Source organism: Triticum aestivum, chromosome 4B (genome assembly GCF_018294505.1).
Source record: "Triticum aestivum cultivar Chinese Spring chromosome 4B, IWGSC CS RefSeq v2.1, whole genome shotgun sequence".
Lineage (NCBI taxonomy): Eukaryota > Viridiplantae > Streptophyta > Magnoliopsida > Poales > Poaceae > Triticum > Triticum aestivum.
Window position 1 is genome coordinate 24,884,762 of NC_057804.1, and position 19,281 is coordinate 24,904,042.

The following is a 19,281-nucleotide window of genomic DNA, read 5'->3' on the forward strand; positions in this document are numbered from 1 at the left end:
GCGACGGGGACGGGGGCGGCGACGGGGACGGGAGGCGGCGACGGAGACGAGGGCGGCGACGGGGATGGGGGCGGCGACGGGGACGAGGGCGGGCCCGGGGCGGCGACGGAGACGACGGCGGCGGCGACGAGGGGCGGGGACGGCCGGGGTCGGTGACGAGGGGCGGGGGCGGCGACATCGACGGGGACGGTGTCGATCGGGGCAGGGCGCCGCGACGGAGAGGGAGAGGAAACAGAGGGAAGAAACAGAGGGAAACTGAAATTTTTTAAGTGTTGTATATATAGGATGGACCTTTAGTACCGGTTGGAGCCACCAACCGGTACTAAAGGTCTGTTTTGGCCAGGCCAAGCGGCGGGAAGCGACCCGCTTTAGTACCGGGTGGTGGCACAAACCGGTACTAAAGGCCCCCCCTTTAGTACCGGTTTGTGCCACGACCCGGTACTAAAGGGGTGCGCTGGCGCAGGTGCGGTGCGGCAAGTTTAGTCCCACCTCGCTAGCCGAGGGGCGACCGCACTGGTTTATAAACCCCCGTGCGGTCGCTCTCTCGAGCTCCTCTCCAAAGCAGGCTTACTGGGCCTACGTGTTCTTTGTAGCCCTGTGGGCCCACTTGGCCTTTGCGGGCCTGCATCCTGGCCCAATGACAGGTTGGGTTTCTAGTCGGAATTTTTTTCAAAACTATGTTATTTTTTGTAGCAATTTCGGAAACTATAGCGTAGAATGAAGAAAACGCAAAACTAGTAGCCCGTCGGCCAGGAGTGGGCCGAAAAGGCAGTTTTCGGCCAGGGTGTGGCCGAAGTAGGCTTTTCGGCCGCGGTTGGGCCGAAAACACGTTGTTGGCGGGGGCGCGGCCGAAAATAGTAGCTTCGGGTGCGGGGAGGCCGAACTGGGCCGTTTTCGGCCCACCGGTGACCGAAGCTGGCCTTTTCGGCCAGGCTTCGACCGAAGAGCTTTTCGGCCAGGCGTAGGCCAAAAAGGTGCGGATAAGCACCGTTCGCCCCTGCGCTGCTGTTCTTCGTTGGATCCTTCTTCGTTTCCCTTTCTCTCTCTCTCAGTTCTTCTCTGTAGAACTCCCCCCGCGCCGATCTCCTCCATTTGCCACACATTTGCAAATCCAACCCACAGAATCGGTAGATCATAGCAATCTCCACCGGCCTACGGTGTTATTTTTTGCTATGGGATAGTTTTTGATGTGTAGAGGAGCAGCCATGGTGGGGAGGAGGAGCCATGGTGGAGAGGAGGACGGGTAGTAGGTGGTGGTGACTAGTAGCAGCAGCTGCAGAGGAGGAGGAGGTGAGTAGTAGCAGCAGCTGCAGAGGAGAAGCGGACACACACTTCGAAGGTATAATCACGTCGTCACAAATATTATGTAAATATTAGCGCATAGTTCGTGTAGCGGATAATATTAGTGTTCGTTGTGAATTTCAGTGTTAATTTAATTTAGGAGGCATTTTAGCGCATAGTTCGTGTAGCGGATAATATTAGTGTATATCATGAATTTTAGTGTTATTATATTTTTGGAGGCATTTTAGCGCATAGTTCGTGTAGCGGATAATATTAGTGTATATTGTGAATTTTAGTGTTAATATATTTCTGGAGGCATTTTAACGCATAGTTCGTGTAGCGGATAAAATTAGTGTATATTGTGATTAATATAGTTTAGTTAGTGTATATAAGTCATATTATGAATTTTAGTGTTAATATATTTTTGGAGGCATTTTAGCGCATAGTTCGTTGTGATTAATGAGAAGATGGCAATGTCTGACAGGTGAAAATGTCTGAATCAGTAAATCTGAATGTTTACTACGGCGCTGGTAATGTTCGATATAATGAGTTGGGGGTTGATCTTAGCGAGTTTAAAAATGGCGTTATGACACTAGCTGACCCGGACAGACTGGACATTAGACAGTTGAAGTACTGGTTGACAACTAGTTTCGGTCTGGATCCTGAAGTATGTTCCGTCAGTATTCATGCATTGTGGACCAAATCTTGTAAAAATGTCAAGTGGGAGTTGATGCCGGTAGATAGGAGCCAGCATTGGTTGTCCCTGTTAAGACGCTGCCGAGACCGAAGAATCCACCCATATGCACTTGTGCAACCTGTGCCGAAGAAGGAGAATACCGTACAACTCCACAGGGGGTATGAACCCGGCCAAGGCAGTGAAGTGGCTAACGAGATTGTTTTATCCGGGTCACAGCCACAAGATGTGGATGCTAGCCAACCGGAGAAAGAGTCAGACTACGTGCCACACAATGTTTGTGGTCCTGATACTGGGCAGAGTAGCCAGTCGATAATATTAGCTGTTTCTGGTTTTGCTGATGGGGATGAGGAAGGGGATGAAATGCAGAGGGTGATGGAGGAAGAGGACGAGGATGGATTGGTGGAGGAACTGGATTCTGAAAATTCTGAGGATGAAGTTGAGGTACCGATTCCTTCTGCATGGGAGCAGGACATATCCACCGGCCTTACGGTGAACGATGGCCATGAGACTCCATGGCAGTATAATCTGAACCAAGTACAAATAGGGGCTATGTTTGATACAAAGAAAAAATTGAAGTATGCGGTGATAAAGTGGGCTATGTCTACGCAGAGGGTTTTCAAGACACACATATCAAGTCCAACAAACTATACCGTGAAATGTGTTGTAACAGGTTGTCCTGGGAAGGTGCACGGTCACGTGCCGAAGTATGACATCCACTGGGTTGTCACCATTGTCGTCCCACATAATTGTGTGAGGACGAACCTGCTGGTGAAGCATCCGAACCTGACTTCAAGTCTCATTGCGCAACTCATGTATACTGAGATAGTAGAGAAGAAAGATATGGAAGCAAAACACATCCAGACAGCAGTGAAGGTCAGATGGAATTATGTCATTGCTTATGGGAAGGCTTGGAGGGCTAAGCAGAAGGCTATGGAGGAAAGGTTTGGGACGTTCTTCGACTCATATGATAATGTTGTCCGTCTCCTGGGCATACTGAAGGAAAGGAATCCGGGCACTTATGTGCATCGAAGCTTTCTGGCATTGTCCTCCTGTTATGTTTGTGGATGGTACATTCCTGACCGGTCAGTATAGAGGGCAAATCCTTACTGCTATTGGTGTGGACGGGAACAATCAAATCATCCCACTTGCCATGGCATTTGTGGAGGGTGAGAACTTTCTCAGCTGGGTTTGGTTCTTCCGCCAAGTGAAAATTGCCATCGTGAAGGACCGACCAAACGTGTGTGTCATTCATGACAGACATGCTGGTATATTGAAGGCCGTGAAGACACTTCGGAATCCAGCAGATGACGAACCAACACCTTGGAGGGACTTGCAGAGCCGGTGGTGCATGCGCCATCTTGGGGCTAATTTTTTCTCACAGTTCAAGAACAAGCGGTTGATGAACTTGTTCAAAAATTATGCAAGCAGAGCCAGCAGCGGAAATACGAATTTATTTGGTCAAAACTAGATGAGTTTACTAAGAAGCAGGTCCGTGCAAGGAAGAAAATGGAAGAAGATCAGGTTAAATTAGCAGCACTCATCGCGGAGCTAGAGGAGCCAGTTGGTCTTTGTGACTTGCCAGCAATTGACCCTCCTAATACTAAGAGAAAGAAGGGAAGGGCAATAAAGAATTTTTCTGAGTGGATAGAGAAAGAGCCTCCAATGAATTGGTCTTTGCTGCATGACACACATGGAGCTAGGTATGGCCACATGACAACCAATCTTGCAGAGGTGTATAACTTTGTGCTGAGAGGGAATAGAGCATTGCCACTCACAGCTATTGTGGAGGCTGTATTCCATGGCACTTTGAGATATTTCAGAGAAAGGCACGAGTTAGCAAAGAAGCATATTGAAGATAATCAGAACACACCTTATTGTAGCCGTGTCATGGAATACATGGCAAAGAAGATAGAGAAAGCAAAGAAGCACAGTGTCAGACTCATAGGGAATGAAGAAAGGAGGTATGAGGTTCAGCTTCCTACTCATAGGGCATATATTCTTTGGCTATTCGGCAAGACAATGTTTACGGAGAACCACGTGACCACTGTCGATGCACGACTCATCGGTATTGCACGAGAGATAGCTGACGCACGTTGCCCTGCGGATATTCTACAGAGGAGTTTTGGTTCTGCTGTGTTGGCGGCTACGTACAGAGGCCTGTGCAAAGCTTGCTTGTTGAAGTCTAGAAAATCTAGTCTTGTTGGATGTCCATTATTGTTGCAGCTTTGGTCATACGAGAGGTTCCCTATTGGACGACCCTATGTCTACATTGATAAACCTTTTGGTTTGGAGGACTTAGCTGGGACTTATGTGCCTGCTATCGGCGACTTACCTACTATGGGATCTGTTTGGACACGGCGAGAGGTACTTTTATATTAAGTAACAATTAATTCAATTATTTCTTGCCATTCAATAGTATTACTAATGCTTATTTGTTGTCATGCACAGAGACAGTTTGCGCATACTCAGGTTAGGGGATGCTACCCGTCCTTCATGGCGCAGTTTGATAGTTTGCACGAGGATCAAGTTATTTGGGAGCCATACTCGCCTCAGGCTATATCATCGAGGTACCCAGTTGGGATTTCTGGATTGTGCACTAGAGATCGGCACTTTTGGATGACCAAGGCCAAGTTGGTGTTCGACGTGACGGTTGAGGAGATGTCTCTTCATAGGGTGATGAGACAGTTCGGTCTATATCAAGAGCCTGCGATTCCAGATATTCCACACTTGCCAGACCACGTGCACAAGTAAGTACTAATACTATTTTAGTTGGCAGCTCTGCATTCATAATATACCTAATCATGTATCGCGCATGTCAATCTCAGGGACAGTCGCCTAGGAGGAAACAAGTCCATGACTTATTGGCTTGAGAGCATTACCCCTTACGTTGACGAATGGACTACCGCTGCGACAAATATCTGGGGTGAGGTTCGGCCCTTTAACTGGGAAATGTTTGGGTTGTATCTGCAGCGTTACCGGCATACAACGAGGATCTACTTGGTTCCATCAGCTGCTACTGATCAGATCGAAGCCCCTCTCACCAGCGATATGTACCCAACTGCCTCTGTTGTGGGAACCAGACACCACGCGGTAAATGCCTTGGTTCTCATATGTTAAGTCTTTTGTTAATCTGGACATATTCGCTTGGTTGTCTATTCGTGGTGTCTATCATACAACGAGCATATAATTGGTTCATTCTTTGTGTACAGGGTGACTTGACAGTACAGGCGCGAGAGGAGGTTTCCGCTTTAATGCGGCGCTTTCAGAGGGGAGAAACTATCCCACCGCGAGAGGGCGTCTCATGGTTGAGGCGTCTTGATGACAAGCTACGCGGGATTTACGCAGCTGTTACGTGTAGACGGACTTCGGATGTTGCACTTCCTCCTCCAGCACATCGTCCGCCACGTCCCTCTGTACAACATTCAGAACCACGACCCTCTGTGCACCGTTCAGAACCACGACCCTCTGTGCATCGTGCAGAACCTCATCCTTCACAGCCAGGGAGATCTTCCTGGCATGAGCCACCTCCTTCACAGCCAGGGAGATCTTCCTGGCATGAGCCACCTCCTTCACAGCCAGGGAGCTCTTCCTGGCATGAGCCACCTCCTTCACAGCCAGGGAGCTCTTCCTGGCATGAGCCACCTCCTTCACAGCCAGGGAGCTCTTCCTGGCATGAGCCACCTCCTTCACAGCCAGGGAGCTCTTCCTGGCATGAGCCACCTCCTTCACAGCCAGGGAGCTCTTCCTGGCATGAGCCACCTCCTTCACAGCTAGGGAGCGCTTACTGGCATCAGCAGATGAATCTAGGTAACACTACTCACTACATTCTTTTGAACAGTGTAGTAATCGTTCTTGCATTCTCAGCAGTCACTGATGCTTACTGGTGGTGCTTCGTTCATGCATTTGTATCAATTTTACTTTACCGCAGGCGGCAACCAGTCGCAACCGTTCATGCATTCAGAGCAGTCACCGATCCTTAGTGGTGGTGCTTCGTACTTTGAGGGCGACCGCGAGGATGATGACCAAGCTACAAACATTTATGGCTTCTCGCAGACAGTGTTTCACACTCCACCACCACCACCGACGCAGGAGACACAGACCGTGACAGACGAGGTTAACTATGGTCGTGGTTATCGCGAGCCTCGTCCACCGCCTCAGCGCTTATCGCCTTCGGGTCCTCGCCCGAGGAAGACCCAGACTCGTCGTCGTCCCCCGCAGTGATATGCTTATCTATCTATGTATGACTCATTATCTATGTTAGTTTCAGACTATTCGCAACTGTGTGTCAGTATTTATGTATGAGACATGCTTCATGTATGTGTTACTATCGCACTTGCTTCTATGTGATCAGGAGACATATATTGTTTTATGTATGCGAGACACATATTACTATTAATTCGCATTCTTATTTCAGTTACACTTCCAAATAGACTACAACCGATAATTAAGATACAAGTACATCTGAATTAAACGGTGCGGCTGAACTTGTGCAATACATCTTACATACTACAAAATGAAATTCAGATAGAACATAATGCCCTACAATAATACAATACAAACTAATAATGCAAATACATCTGAATGAAACGGTACAACTGGAATACATCTTACATACTACATGAAGTCATCATCGTCATCCTCCGTTGATGCAGCCCTCTTGCCCTTCGACGATGCGCTCTTCTTGCCTTTCGTCGATGCAGAACTCTTGCCCTTGGTCGATACAGAACTCTTGCCCTTCGCGGATGCAGAACCCGGAAGCGGCGACATGAAGATATCATCGTCGTCCTCGCTCTCCTCAGTCCATAAAAATGGATGCTTTTCTGCAGTCCTTCTGAAAGTTTCACTCTTCGGCTCCACCACCTTCTTCCACCTTTCATGCAACCTAAGAAGTTCTTGACGTACCTCCTCATAGGTCCTTTCAGGCCACCCAGACCTACGTAGTTGGTGAGCCAACTCATTCATTATGGTGTCACTACTGGTGAGTTCGTCCCATGGAACTATCCTATTGTCCATCCTGAAATCGGTAGCTAGACTCAGCAGAGTGCTGCTCATCTTAGGGTGAAAACTACGATCGAATGGATAATGGGACATCTCGACTACACTACACTGGAATGCTTATCCACCTCCGCCTGAAGGGGGTTTTATAGATACAGAGGAGAAAATGGCGGGAAAGAATAACTGCGGTATGGCGGGAAAGGGTTGGCGGGAAGGGATTGGCGGGCAAATAAGGCGGGAAGGGATTGGCGGGAAAATAAGGCGGGAACGGATTGGCGGGAAAATAAGATGGGAAGGGATTGCCGGGGAGGGGTTGGCGAGAAACGGGTGGCGGAAACATATGACGGGAAGGGGTTGGCGGGAAACGGGTGGCGGGAAACGGGTGGGCGGGAAACGGGTGGCGACACAATACAATTCAGCATGAGCCATGCAACTTCGGCCTAGGGTTGACCAAAAAGTGACTTTTCGGCCTAAACTTGACCAAAAAGTCTATTTCGGTCTAAGCGTGGCCGAAAAGTGCTACTTCGGCCTAAGCGTGGCCGAAAAGTGCTACTTCGGCCTAAGCGTGGCCGAAAAGTGCTACTTCGGCCTAGCTATGGCCGAAAAGTACTATTTCGGCCTAGTTGTGGCCGAAAAGTACTACTTCGGCCCACTCCTGGCCGACGGGCTACTAGTTTTGCGTTTTTTTTCATTCTACGCTATAGTTTCCGAAATTGCTACAAAAAATAACATAGTTTTGAAAAAAATTCTTCTAGTCGTATGCAGGCCGCTCTGGCCTAGTAGGCGGGCTTTTTTTTATTTTATTTTTTGCTTTATTTATTTTTGTGTTGTTTTTTTTGTGTATTTAGAGTTTCTTTGTGAACATTTTTGTTTTAGGTACAAAAAATTACAAACTTTCTGTTAGGGCTTTTTTTATTATTTTTTTGCTTTATTTATTTTTGTGTTGTTTTTTTTGTGTATTTAGAGTTTCTTTGTGAACATTTTTGTTTTAGGTACAAAAAATTACAAACTTTCTGTTAGTGCCCGTAGTTTTCAAATTTGAATAGTTTAAATTTTGAATTATTTGAAATTAGTGTGAATCACTAGTTTGTGAATAACTTAACTTTAAAAATCAGTAAAGGCATGAAAGAATTTGTTTGCACATAAAATTTCTTCGCGTTTCAAATGCCAAAACACATAACTACCCTAACTATTACAGAGATTCCCCTCTCGGTGCGAAACACAGAAGAAAGTGATGATAGCTAGTGAAGCCGATCACATCCCAGATCTTTGAAACTTTTTCTTCGCGTGTGTCCCTTTGCGCCGTAACCATGGAAAATCTTCATCATTTAACGGGATGCTCGGGTCAATATTCACTGTGAATGGAGCAATTTCATCAAACTTTTCATAATCTTCTGACTTGTCTGTCTTGTCATCCACTCCCACGATGTTTCTCTTCCCAGAAAGAACTATGTGCCGCTTTGGCTCATCGTACGATGCATTCGCTTCCTTATCTTTTCTTTTTCTTGGCTTGGTAGACATGTCCTTCACATAAAAAACCTGTGCCACATCATTGGCTAGGACGAATGGTTCGTCTGCATACTCAAGATTGTTGAGATCCACTGTTGTCATTCCGTACTGTGGGTCTTCCGTTACCCCGCCTCGTGTCATATTGACCCATTTGCACCGAAACAAAGGGACCTTTAAACCACGTCGATAGTCAAGTTCCCATATGTCCTGTATATAACCATAATATGTTTCCTTTCCCGTCTTGGTTTCTGCATCAAAGCGGACATCACTGTTTTGGTTGGTGCTCTTCTTATCTTGGGCGATCGTGTAAAATGTATTACCATTTATCTCGTACCCTTTGAAAGTCATTATATTTGAAGATGGTAACTGGGACAACAAGTACATGTCATCTTCAATAGAGGTGTCATGCATGGTACGTGTCTGCAACCAGCTGGCGAAACTCCTGGTTTGTTCACGTGTAATCCAGTCATTAGACCGCTCCGGGTGTTTGGAGCGTAGCAAATTCTTGTGTTCATCCATATACGGAGCCACCAAGGCGGAATTCTGTAGAACTGTGTAGTTTGCTTCAGTGAGAGAATGTCCGTCCATACATATTATTTGTTCCCCTCCTAGCGTGCCTTTTCCATCCAGTCTGCCCTTATGCCGCGATTCAGGAACACCAATCGGCTTAAAGTCAGGAATAAAGTCAATACAAAACTCAATGACCTCCTCATTTTGATGGCCCTTGGAGATGCTTCCTTCTGGCCTAGCACGGTTATGAACATATTTCTTTAAGACTCCCATGAACCTCTCAAAGGGGAACATATTGTGTAGAAATACAGGACCCAAAACGTTAATCTCTTCGCACAGGTGAACTAGGACGTGTGTCATGATGTTGAAGAAGGATGGTGGGAACACCAACTCGAAACTGACAAGACATTGCACCAAATCATTCTGTAACCTTGGTATGATTTCTAGATCGATTACCTTCTGAGAGATTGCATTGAGAAATGCACATAGCTTCACAATGGCTAATCGAACGTTTTCCGGTAGAAGCCCCCTCAATGCAACCGGAAGCAGTTGCGTCATAATCACGTGGCAGTCATGAGACTTTAGGTTCTGGAACTTTTTCTCTGCCATGTTTATTATTCCCTTTACATTCGACGAGAAGCCAGACGGTATCTTAATACTGAGCAGGCATTCAAAGAAGATTTCCTTCTCTTCTTTGGTAAGAGCGTAGCTTGCATGACCCTAATGTATGACGTCTTCTCCGTGCATACGTTGCTGGTCCTCCCATGCCTCAGGTGTATCTTTTGTCTTCCCATACACGCCCAAGAAGCCAAGCAGGGTCACGCAAAGATTCTTCGTCACGTGCATCACGTCGATTGCGGAGCGGACCTCTAGGTCTTTCCAATATGGCAGGTCCCAAAATATAGATTTCTTCTTCCACATGGGTGCGCGTCCGTCAGCGTCCTTTGGAACAGGTTGTCCGCCAGGACCCTTTCCAAATATCACCTTCAAATCCTTGACCATATCATGTACTTCAGCACCAGTACGGTGGCGAGGCTTTGTCCGGTGATCCGCCTCACCTTTGAAATGCTTGCCTTTCTTTCTTACGGGATGCCTGCTCGGAAGAAATCGATGATGTCTCAGGTACACATTCTTCTTACAACTATTCAAATATATACCGTCGGTATCATCCAAACAGTGCGTGCATCCGTGGTATCCCTTATTTGTCTGTCCTAAAAGGTTACTGAGAGCAGGCCAATCATTGATGGTCACGAACAGCAATGCCTTTAGGTCAAATTCTTCCTGTTTGTGCTCATCCCATGCACGTACACCTGTTCCATTCCACAGTTGTAAGAGTTCTTCAACTAATGGCCTTAGGTACACATCAATGTTGTTGCCGGGTTGTTTAGGGCCTTGGATGAGCACTGGCATCATAATGAACTTCCGCTTCATGCACAACCAAGGAGGAAGGTTATACAAACATAGAGTCACAGGCCAGGTGCTATGGTTGCTGCTCTGCTCCCCAAAAGGATTAATGCCATCTGCGCTTAGACCAAACCATACGCTCCTTGCGTCATCTGCAAACTCCTTCCCGTACTTTCTTTCGATTTTTCTCCACTGCGACCCGTCAGCGGGTACTCTCAACTTTCCGTCTTTCTTACGGTCTTCTCTGTGCCATCGCATCGCCTTGGCATGCTCTTTGTTTTGGAACAAATGTTTCAACTGTGGTATTATAGGAGAATACCACATCACCTTGGCAGGAACCCATGGCCAGGATAGCTGTCGTCGTCCTCTTCTTCTTCATTGTCTTCCATCATAACCCCTCTTTCTCCGTGCTTGGTCCAAACATTATAGTGGGGTATGAAACCGCACTCAAACAGGTGGACGTGAATGGTTCTTGACGTAGAGTAATTGCGACCATTCTTACAGCCAGCACATGGACAAGGCATAAAACCATCCGCCCACTTGTTTGCCTCAGCCGCAAGCAGAAAAGTATGCACGCCCTCAACGAACTGGGGAGAGCATCGGTCATCGTACATCCATTGCCGGCTCATCTTCATTACACAACACCGAATAGACCAAATTAATACAAGTTCATATATAAAGTTCATACAACACTTAAATGCAACAAACAAATAACTCTCTAGCTAAAGCATTTAAATGCAACAACAAATGCGATCAAGATCGCAACTAAGGTAACAATTGATCCAACAGCATAATGATACCAAGCCTCACTATCAATGGCATATTTTCTAATCTTTCTAATTTTCAAGCGCATTTTCTCCTTCTTGATCTTGTGATCATCGACGACATCGGCAACATGCAACTCCAATTCCATCTTCTCCCCCTCAATTCTTTTCAATTTTTCTTTCAAGTACTCGTTTTCTCTTTCAACTAAATTTAACCTCTCGACAATAGGGTCGGTTGGAATTTCCGGTTCACATACCTCCTAGATAAAAATATCTATGTCAACTTGATGGGCATAATTTGTCATAAACACGAAATGCAACAAATAGTTTTAAAAGAGAATATACCACATCCGAATCATAACAAGGACGAGGGCCGACGGGGACGGATATCAAAACCATGGCACTATGTATAACAAATAACGTACGGGTAAGATAATTATTATACGAGTAACTATATATCCAAATCACACAAACATGAATTTTTTATATAAAATTTCATGAACAAGAGGCTCACCACAAGGTGGTGCCGGCGACGGGACGGTGCGGGCGATCGACGGTGGTTACGACGGAGATTTAGAAGGCACTAAGTAAACCACACCTACATATGCAAACTAAGTGTTATTTTAACCTCAAATTGCATATAAATCAAATACTAGCACATATATATATTTCCTCCCAAATTACCAAACTCACAAATTAATAACTATATAAAGCATTGCAAGAGCTAATCTAGCAATGAGAGATGAAAGGACAAAGTTGCTAACCTTTGTGATCATTTGAATGGATGGGGGCCTTCAAATCTTGACAAACTTTGGGCAAAATGTGTGATGAGCTCGAGAGAAAGAGGGGAAGAACAGAGAGGAGAGGGGAAAGGGGAAGAATAAAGCGAGCTCGGGTGGACGAAGGGTTTATGTAGGACAACCTTTAGTACCGGTTCGTGCCAAGAACCGGTACTAAAGGTGCTGGAGGGGGCCCAGACTGACAACATCCTGCCACCACTCTCATTAGTACCGGTTCGTGGCACGAACCGGTGCTAAAGGTTAGCCACAAACCGGTACTAATGAGAGCGGCCCGGCTAGCCGTTGGAACCGGCACTAATGTATACATTTGTGCCGGCTCAAATACAAACCGGCACTAATGTGCTTCACGTTTGACCCTTTTTCTACTAGTGCTCGTCCGCCACCCATACAGGCTCCGTCGCCGGTGCTCCTCCACGCCGACGCCGGGGGCCTCGCCCACCACCGGTTCGAGCTCCCTCTCCGCCTCACCTTGGCATCGTCGGGTTCCACAGCCGCCTCGTCCACCACGGGTCCGTGCTCCCTCTCTGGTGTTCCACCACACCACGTCGGGGGCCACGTCGTCTGCCACTAATCGAGAGGAAGAAGGGGGAGAGGAGCACCTGCCCGCTGCGAGCCGCAAAGGGAGCCGTGTTTCTCCCCCATCGCTCCCAATCCTTCTGGCAAGCCTAGTCGAGTCTTGCCGTCGGCGTCTCCTACCGGCTGCCCATCTACGCCCCAGCCAACTCGTCGCCCTCCACCTCGTTTGTTCATATTTTAGTTCATACTTGTTTGGTTCAGATTTTGATATATAACACTGAAACTTGAGTTTGGTTCGGACTTGTTTCTTTAGTTCAGACAAGTTTTTTGATAAATAAAATTGAAACTTGAGTTTTGTTTAGATTTTAGTTCAGACTTGTTTTACAGGTTCTCTTTGTCCATGGAATGATTCAAATTCATTTGAAATGATTCAAATTGGAAGAGAAAAAAGTTCCCAAAATTCATAATATTAAGCTCAAATGCAGCCTACCAAACAACATCTTTTGTATATAGCATCCCTCATGCACTAATATTATGCAGCCCACCAAACACACATCTCAGCTCCTCTTTGCATCACCTCAACCAGGCCATGCTCAACCAGGTTCCCCCATGCGATGCAGGCTAGAGACACCCAGGCAACCAAACACGCCCTTAGTGGTTGGCCACGACGACAGTTGCCTATCATGTATGACAGTCTATAAGCTTGCCGACCTTGTCTTGGGAAATTTTATTCCGATAAGAGATATGGGAGAAAACACTATCTTCATGGGGCAAAGGAATGTTTGTGTATCTTCCAAGGCATTTCCTTTTGTTGAGGCGAATACTATTGTCTGTTACCGTTCGATGGAGCATCGTTTTGCGAAGTACAACATTGATAGTCACACCTGGTCACGAGCTATAGATCGGTGCAGCAGAAGCAGAAGCGGCCGTGCACAAGGCCCTCGCAGCCTTATATGTCATATCTTAACATGCTGCTCTGTCGGGCATTGGTACGTACGTTGTATGTAGGTTTCTTTTGTTACACAATACCATGAATAGATTGTTATTTTACAGCTGGTTAAATATCATTAAGGTTCTCCTTTTTTTTCTCTTTGTGCTTGTATAGGAACAAAGGAGAAGATTATCCATCTCTAGGTGGTGGACGACCTAAGTGGAAGGTTAAACAAGAGTTTCGAGTTGGGGTACATACATCACCTGTCTTACTTTTTTTTAAGGGGGAAATCATGCCGCTTTATTTAAACGAAACTAGGGATCTCGTCTGCTATTACATCCAAAATAAAGTCTGGTGGTGAGTCCACCCAAATCTCCGATCGGTTCTCTCCTACACCTACTCTAGCAAGTTTATGAGCGGCTACATTCCCAGAACGACGAACCCACGACACCTTTGCTTCCTGCAGTGTGTTCAACATCATTTTGATATCCTGCACCCAAGGTCCTACAGCGGACAAATTCCTTTCTGGATTGTTAAGCATCTGCACCACTGCCTGACAATCTAGTTCGAAAGAGTAAATGGCACTCGCGGTCTAAGAACTTGTTCTGCGGGTGCACTTTAGTCACACAACTTGCAAACTGGAAAAACCCGTCACAGAACTTGCGTTGCGGGTGCATTTAAGTCACACACGCGAGCTGAACCGGTCGGACACCCAGTTTTCTCTGTTCTGAGGTCACGTGCGGCGCACGTGGCAGCTGTGGAGGGCTGGATTTTTGCAGACAGCCCCTGAACTCTCACGTAATGCCGCATTGATACTCCCTCTGTTCTCTGGCGCTGCCTCTGTTCGTTGCCGATGGGAGAGGAGACAGGCAGCGCTGCTGCCTCATCGAGCTCGTCGGCGGCCAGGCCGCCGTCGCCGACGGTGTGGTGGCGTACAAGACACGCCCACGGAAATCCTGCCCGAGGGCCAGCATGGCAGCCGTGCGGGCGATGGCAACCCACCCGCGCTCCGGCCGCATCTTCGGCTCGCCGCGCTGCCACATCTCTTGGGGAAAGACATTCGAGTCCCGGATGCGAGGCCATGCACGGCAGGTGCCAAAGACCTCGCTTCACCGACGCCGGTACTGGTACATGCATATGTGCTGATCTTAGTTGGTCACTCACTTGCGCTGTTGGAAATATGCCCTAGAGGCAATAATAAAAGTATTATTATATTTCCTTGTTCATGATAATTGTCTTTTATTCATGCTATAACTGTATTATCCGGAAATCGTAATACATGTGTGAATACATAGACCACAATATGTCCCTAGTGAGCCTCTAGTTGACTAGCTCGTTGTGATCAACAGATAGTCATGATTTCCTGGCTATGGACATTGGATGTCGTTGATAACGGGATCACATCATTAGGAGAATGATGTGATGGACAAGACCCAATCCTAAGCCTAGCATAGAGATCGTGTAGTTCGTATGCTGAAGCTTTTCTAATGTCAAGTATCTTTTCCTTAGACCATGAGATTGTGCAACTCCCGGATACCGTAGGAATGCTTTGGGTGTACCAAACGTCACAACGTAACTGGGTGGCTATAAAGGTGCATTACAGGTATCTCCGAAAGTGTCTGTTGGGTTGGCACGAATCGAGACTGGGATTTGTCACTCCGTGTAAACGGAGAGGTATCTCTGGGCCCACTCGGTAGGACATCATCATAATGTGCACAATGTGACCAAGGGGTTGATCACGGGATGATGTGTTACGGAAACGAGTAAAGAGACTTGCCGGTAACGAGATTGAACAAGGTATCGGTGTACCGATGATCGAATCTCGGGCAAGTATAATACCGCTAGACAAAGGGAATTGTATACGGGATCGATTGAGTCCTTGACATCGTGGTTCATCCGATGAGATCATCGTGGAACATGTGGGAGCCAACATGGGTATCCAGATCCCGCTGTTGGTTATTGACCGGAGAACGTCTCGGTCATGTCTGCATGTCTCCCGAACCCGTAGGGTCTACACACTTAAGGTTCGATGACGCTAGGGTTATAAAGGAAGCTTGTATGTGGTTACCGAATGTTGTTCGGAGTCCCGGATGAGATCCCGGATGTCACGAGGAGTTCCGGAATGGTTCGGAGGTAAAGATTTATATATGGAAAGTTGTGGTTCGGGTTCCGAAAAAAGTTCGGGTTTTTTCGGTATTGTACCGGGAAGCTTCCAGAAGGTTCCGGAGGATTCCGGAGGGGTCCGGAGGTCCGGAAATTGTTCCACCACGCCCAATACAGTAGCATGGGCTGTAGGGGGCGCCCTAGCCTTAATGGGCCAGGGGAACCTACCCCCCCCCCAAGGCCCATGCGCATGGGAAGGGTAAAACCCTAGAGGGGAGGCCTCCACTTAACTTGGGAGGCACTCCTCCCCCCTTGGCCGCACCCCTTGGGGTGGGAAACCCTAAAGGGGGCGCAGCCCCCTTCCCCCCTATATATAGTTGAGGTTTGGGGCTGCCATACACATGAGAACTTCTCCTCTTGGCGCAGCCCTACCTCTCTCCCTTCTCCTCATATCTCGCGGTGCTTAGCGAAGCCCTGCTGGACTACCACGCTCCTCCATCACCACCACGCCGTTGTGCTGCTGCTGGATGGAGTCTTCCTCAACCTCTCCCTCTCTCCTTGCTGGATCAAGGCGTGGGAGACGTCACCGGGCTGTACGTGTGTTGAACGCGGAGGTGCCGTCCGTTCGGCAGTTGGTCATCGGTCATTTGGATCACGACGAGTACGACTCCATCAACCCCGTTCACTTGAACGCTTCCGCTTAGCGATCTACAAGGGTATGTAGATGCACTCTCCTTCCCCTCGTTGCTGGTTTCTCCATAGATAGATCTTGGTGACACGTAGGAAAATTTTGAATTTCTGCTACGTTCCCCAACAGTGGCATCATGAGCTAGGTCTATTGCGTAGATTCTTTGCACGAGTAGAACACAAAGTAGTTGTGGGCGTTGATGTTGTTCAATATGCTTACCGTTACTAGTCCAATCTTGTTTCGACGGTATTGTGGGATGAAGCGGCCCGGACCGACCTTACACGTACTCTTACGTGAGACAGGTTCCACTGACTGACATGCACTTGGTGCATAAGGTGGCTAGCGGGTGCCAGTCTCTCCCACTTTAGTCAGAACGGATTCGATGAAAAGGGTCCTTATGAAGGGTGAATAGAAATTGGCATATCACGTTGTGGTCTTGCGTAGGTAAGAAACGTTCTTGCTAGAAACCCATAGCAGCCACGTAAAACATGCAAACAACAATTAGAGGACGTCTAACTTGTTTTTGCAGGGTATGCTATGTGATGTGATATGGCCAAGAAGAATGTGATGAATGATATGTGATGTATGAGATTGATCATGTTCTTGTAATAGGATTCACGACTTGCATGTCGATGAGTATGACAACCGGCAGGAGCCATAGGAGTTGTCTTAATTTATTGTATGACCTGCGTGTCATTGAACAACGCCATGTAACTTACTTTACTTTATTGCTAAACGCGTTAGCCATAGAAGTAGAAGTAGTCGTTGGCATGACAACTTCATGAAGACACGATGATGGAGATCATGATGATGGAGATCATGGTGTCAAGCCGGTGACAAGATGATCATGGAGCCCCGGAGATGGAGATCAATGGAGCTATATGATATTGGCCATATCATGTCACAACTATATAATTGCATGTGATGTTTATTATGATTATGCATCTTGTTTACTTAGGACGACGGTAGTAAATAAGATGATCCCTTACAAAATTTCAAGAAGTGTTCTCCCCTAACTGTGCACCGTTGCTACAGTTCGTCGCTTCTAAGCACCAAGTGATGATCGGGTGTGATGGATTCTTACGTTCACATACAACGGGTGTAAGACAGTTTTACACAGCGAAAACACTTAGGGTTAACTTGACGAGCCTAGCATGTACAGACATGGCCTCGGAACACGGAGACCGAAAGGTCGAGCATGAGTCGTATAGTAGATACGATCAACATGAAGATGTTCACCGATGATGACTAGTCCGTCTCACGTGATGATCGGACACGGCCTAGTTGACTCGGATCATGTGATCACTTAGATGACCAGAGGGATGTCTATCTAAGTGGGAGTTCATAAGATGAACTTAATTATCCTGAACATAGTCAAAAGATCTTTGCAAATTATGTCGTAGGCTCGCGCTTTAGTTCCACTGTTTAGATATGTTCCTAGAGAAAATATAGTTGAAAGTTGAAAGTAGCGATTATGCGGACAGTAGAAAGCTTATGTCCTTAATGCACCGCTCAGTGTGCTGAACCCCAAACGTCGTCTGTGGATGTTGCGAACATCGGACATACACGTTTTGATAACTACGTGATAGTTCAATTAAATGGTTTAAGTAGAGGCACCAAAGACGTTTTTCGAAACATCGCGGAACATATGAGATGTTTCAAGGGCTGAAATTGGGATTTCAGGCTCGTGCCCACGTCAAGAGGTATGAGACCTCCGACGATTTTATTAGCCTGCAAACTAAGGGAGAAAAGCTCAATCGTTGAGCTTGTGCTCAGATTGTCTGAGTGCAACAATCACTTGATAGTGATGTTTCTCCAAAGTCATTGCCACCAAGCTGCTAGAGCTTCGTGATGAACTATAACATATCAGGGATAGATATGATGATCCTTGAGGTATTCGTGATGTTTGAAACCGCGAAAGTAGAAATCAAGAAGGAGCATCAATTGTTGATGGTTGGTGAAACCACTAGTTTCAAGAAGGGCAAGGGCAAGAAGGGATACTTCATGAAACGGCAAATCAGCTGCTGCACCAGTGAAGAAACCCGAGGTTGAACCCAAACCCGAGACTAAGTGCTTCTGTGATAAGGGGAATAGCCGCTGGAGCAGGATTACCCTAGATACTTGGTAGATAAGAAGGATGGCAAGGTCGATAGAAGTATATTGGATATACATTGTGTTGATGTGTACTTTACTAGTACTCCTAGTAGCACCAGGGTATTAGATACCGGTTCGGTTGCTAAGTGTTAGTAACTCGAAATAAAAGCTACGGAATAAACGGAGACTAGCTAAAGGTGAGCTGACGATATGTGTTGGAAGTGTTTCTAATGTTAATATAATCAACCATCGCACGCTCCCTCTACCATCGAGATTGGTGTTTGCGTTGAGCATAGATATAATTGGATTATGTCTATCGCAATACGGTTATTCATTTAAAGAGAATAATTGTTACTCTATTTATTTGAATAATACCTTCAATGGTCTTGCACCTAAAGGAATGGTTTATTGAATCTCGATCGTAGTGATACACATTTTCATGCCAAAAGATATAAGATAGTAATGATAGTACCACTTACTTGTGGCACTGCCATGTAAGTCATAATGGTATAAAACGCATCAAGAAGCTCCATATTGATGGATCTTTGGACTCACTCGTTTTTGAAAAGTTTGAGACATGCGAACCATGTCTATTGGTGTATACGCATGAAGAAACTCCATGCAGATGGATCGTTTGGACTCACCTGATTTTGAATCACTTGAGACATGCAAATCATACCACATTGGCAAGATGACTGAAAGCCTCAGTTTCAGTAAAATGGAACTAGAAAGCAACTTGTTGGAAGTAACACATTTTGATGTGTCCAGTCCAATGAGTGCTGAGGCATGCAGTGAATATCGTTATGTTCTTACTTCACAGATGATTCGAGTAGATGTTGAGAATATTTACTTGATGAAACACAAGTCTGAATTATTGAATGGTTCAAGTAATTTCAGAGTGAAGTAGAAGATCATTGTGACAAGAGGATAAAATGTCTGTGATATGATCATAGAGATGAATATCTGAGTTACGAGTTTTGGCACACAAT

General features: G+C 46.4%; 1 protein-coding gene across 2 annotated transcripts; it reads left to right on the forward strand.

Moving 5' to 3' along the window:
• The first annotated feature begins 4,041 nt into the window (after nt 1-4,041).
• On the forward strand, nt 4,042-6,248 carry LOC123094274 (uncharacterized). 2 transcript variants are annotated; one of them, XM_044516317.1, is made up of 5 exons: nt 4,042-4,342; nt 4,433-4,725; nt 4,804-5,068; nt 5,188-5,785; nt 5,907-6,248. In XM_044516317.1, the coding sequence occupies exons 1-5, from the start codon at nt 4,316-4,318 to the stop codon at nt 6,197-6,199; spliced, it is 1,476 nt and encodes a 491-aa protein (XP_044372252.1). In that variant the 5' UTR covers nt 4,042-4,315; the 3' UTR covers nt 6,200-6,248. The 2 variants fall into 2 exon arrangements, with proteins under 2 accessions (XP_044372252.1, XP_044372251.1); XM_044516316.1 differs by having other exon boundaries at nt 4,044-4,342; nt 4,429-4,725.
• Nucleotides 6,249-19,281: the final 13,033 nt, after the last annotated feature.

What these genes read in the sequence shown, in the direction of transcription:
- LOC123094274 (XM_044516316.1), top strand. Translation starts at nt 4,287, where the DNA reads ATGTGCCTGCTATCGGCGACTTACCTACTATGGGATCTGTTTGGACAC. An exon ending in CTGTTTGGACACGGCGAGAG is followed by an intron (nt 4,343 to 4,428) that starts GTACTTTTATAT and finishes TCATGCACAGAG; the next exon opens with ACAGTTTGCGCATACTCAGG. An exon ending in GCATCAGCAGATGAATCTAG is followed by an intron (nt 5,786 to 5,906) that starts GTAACACTACTC and finishes ACTTTACCGCAG; the next exon opens with GCGGCAACCAGTCGCAACCG.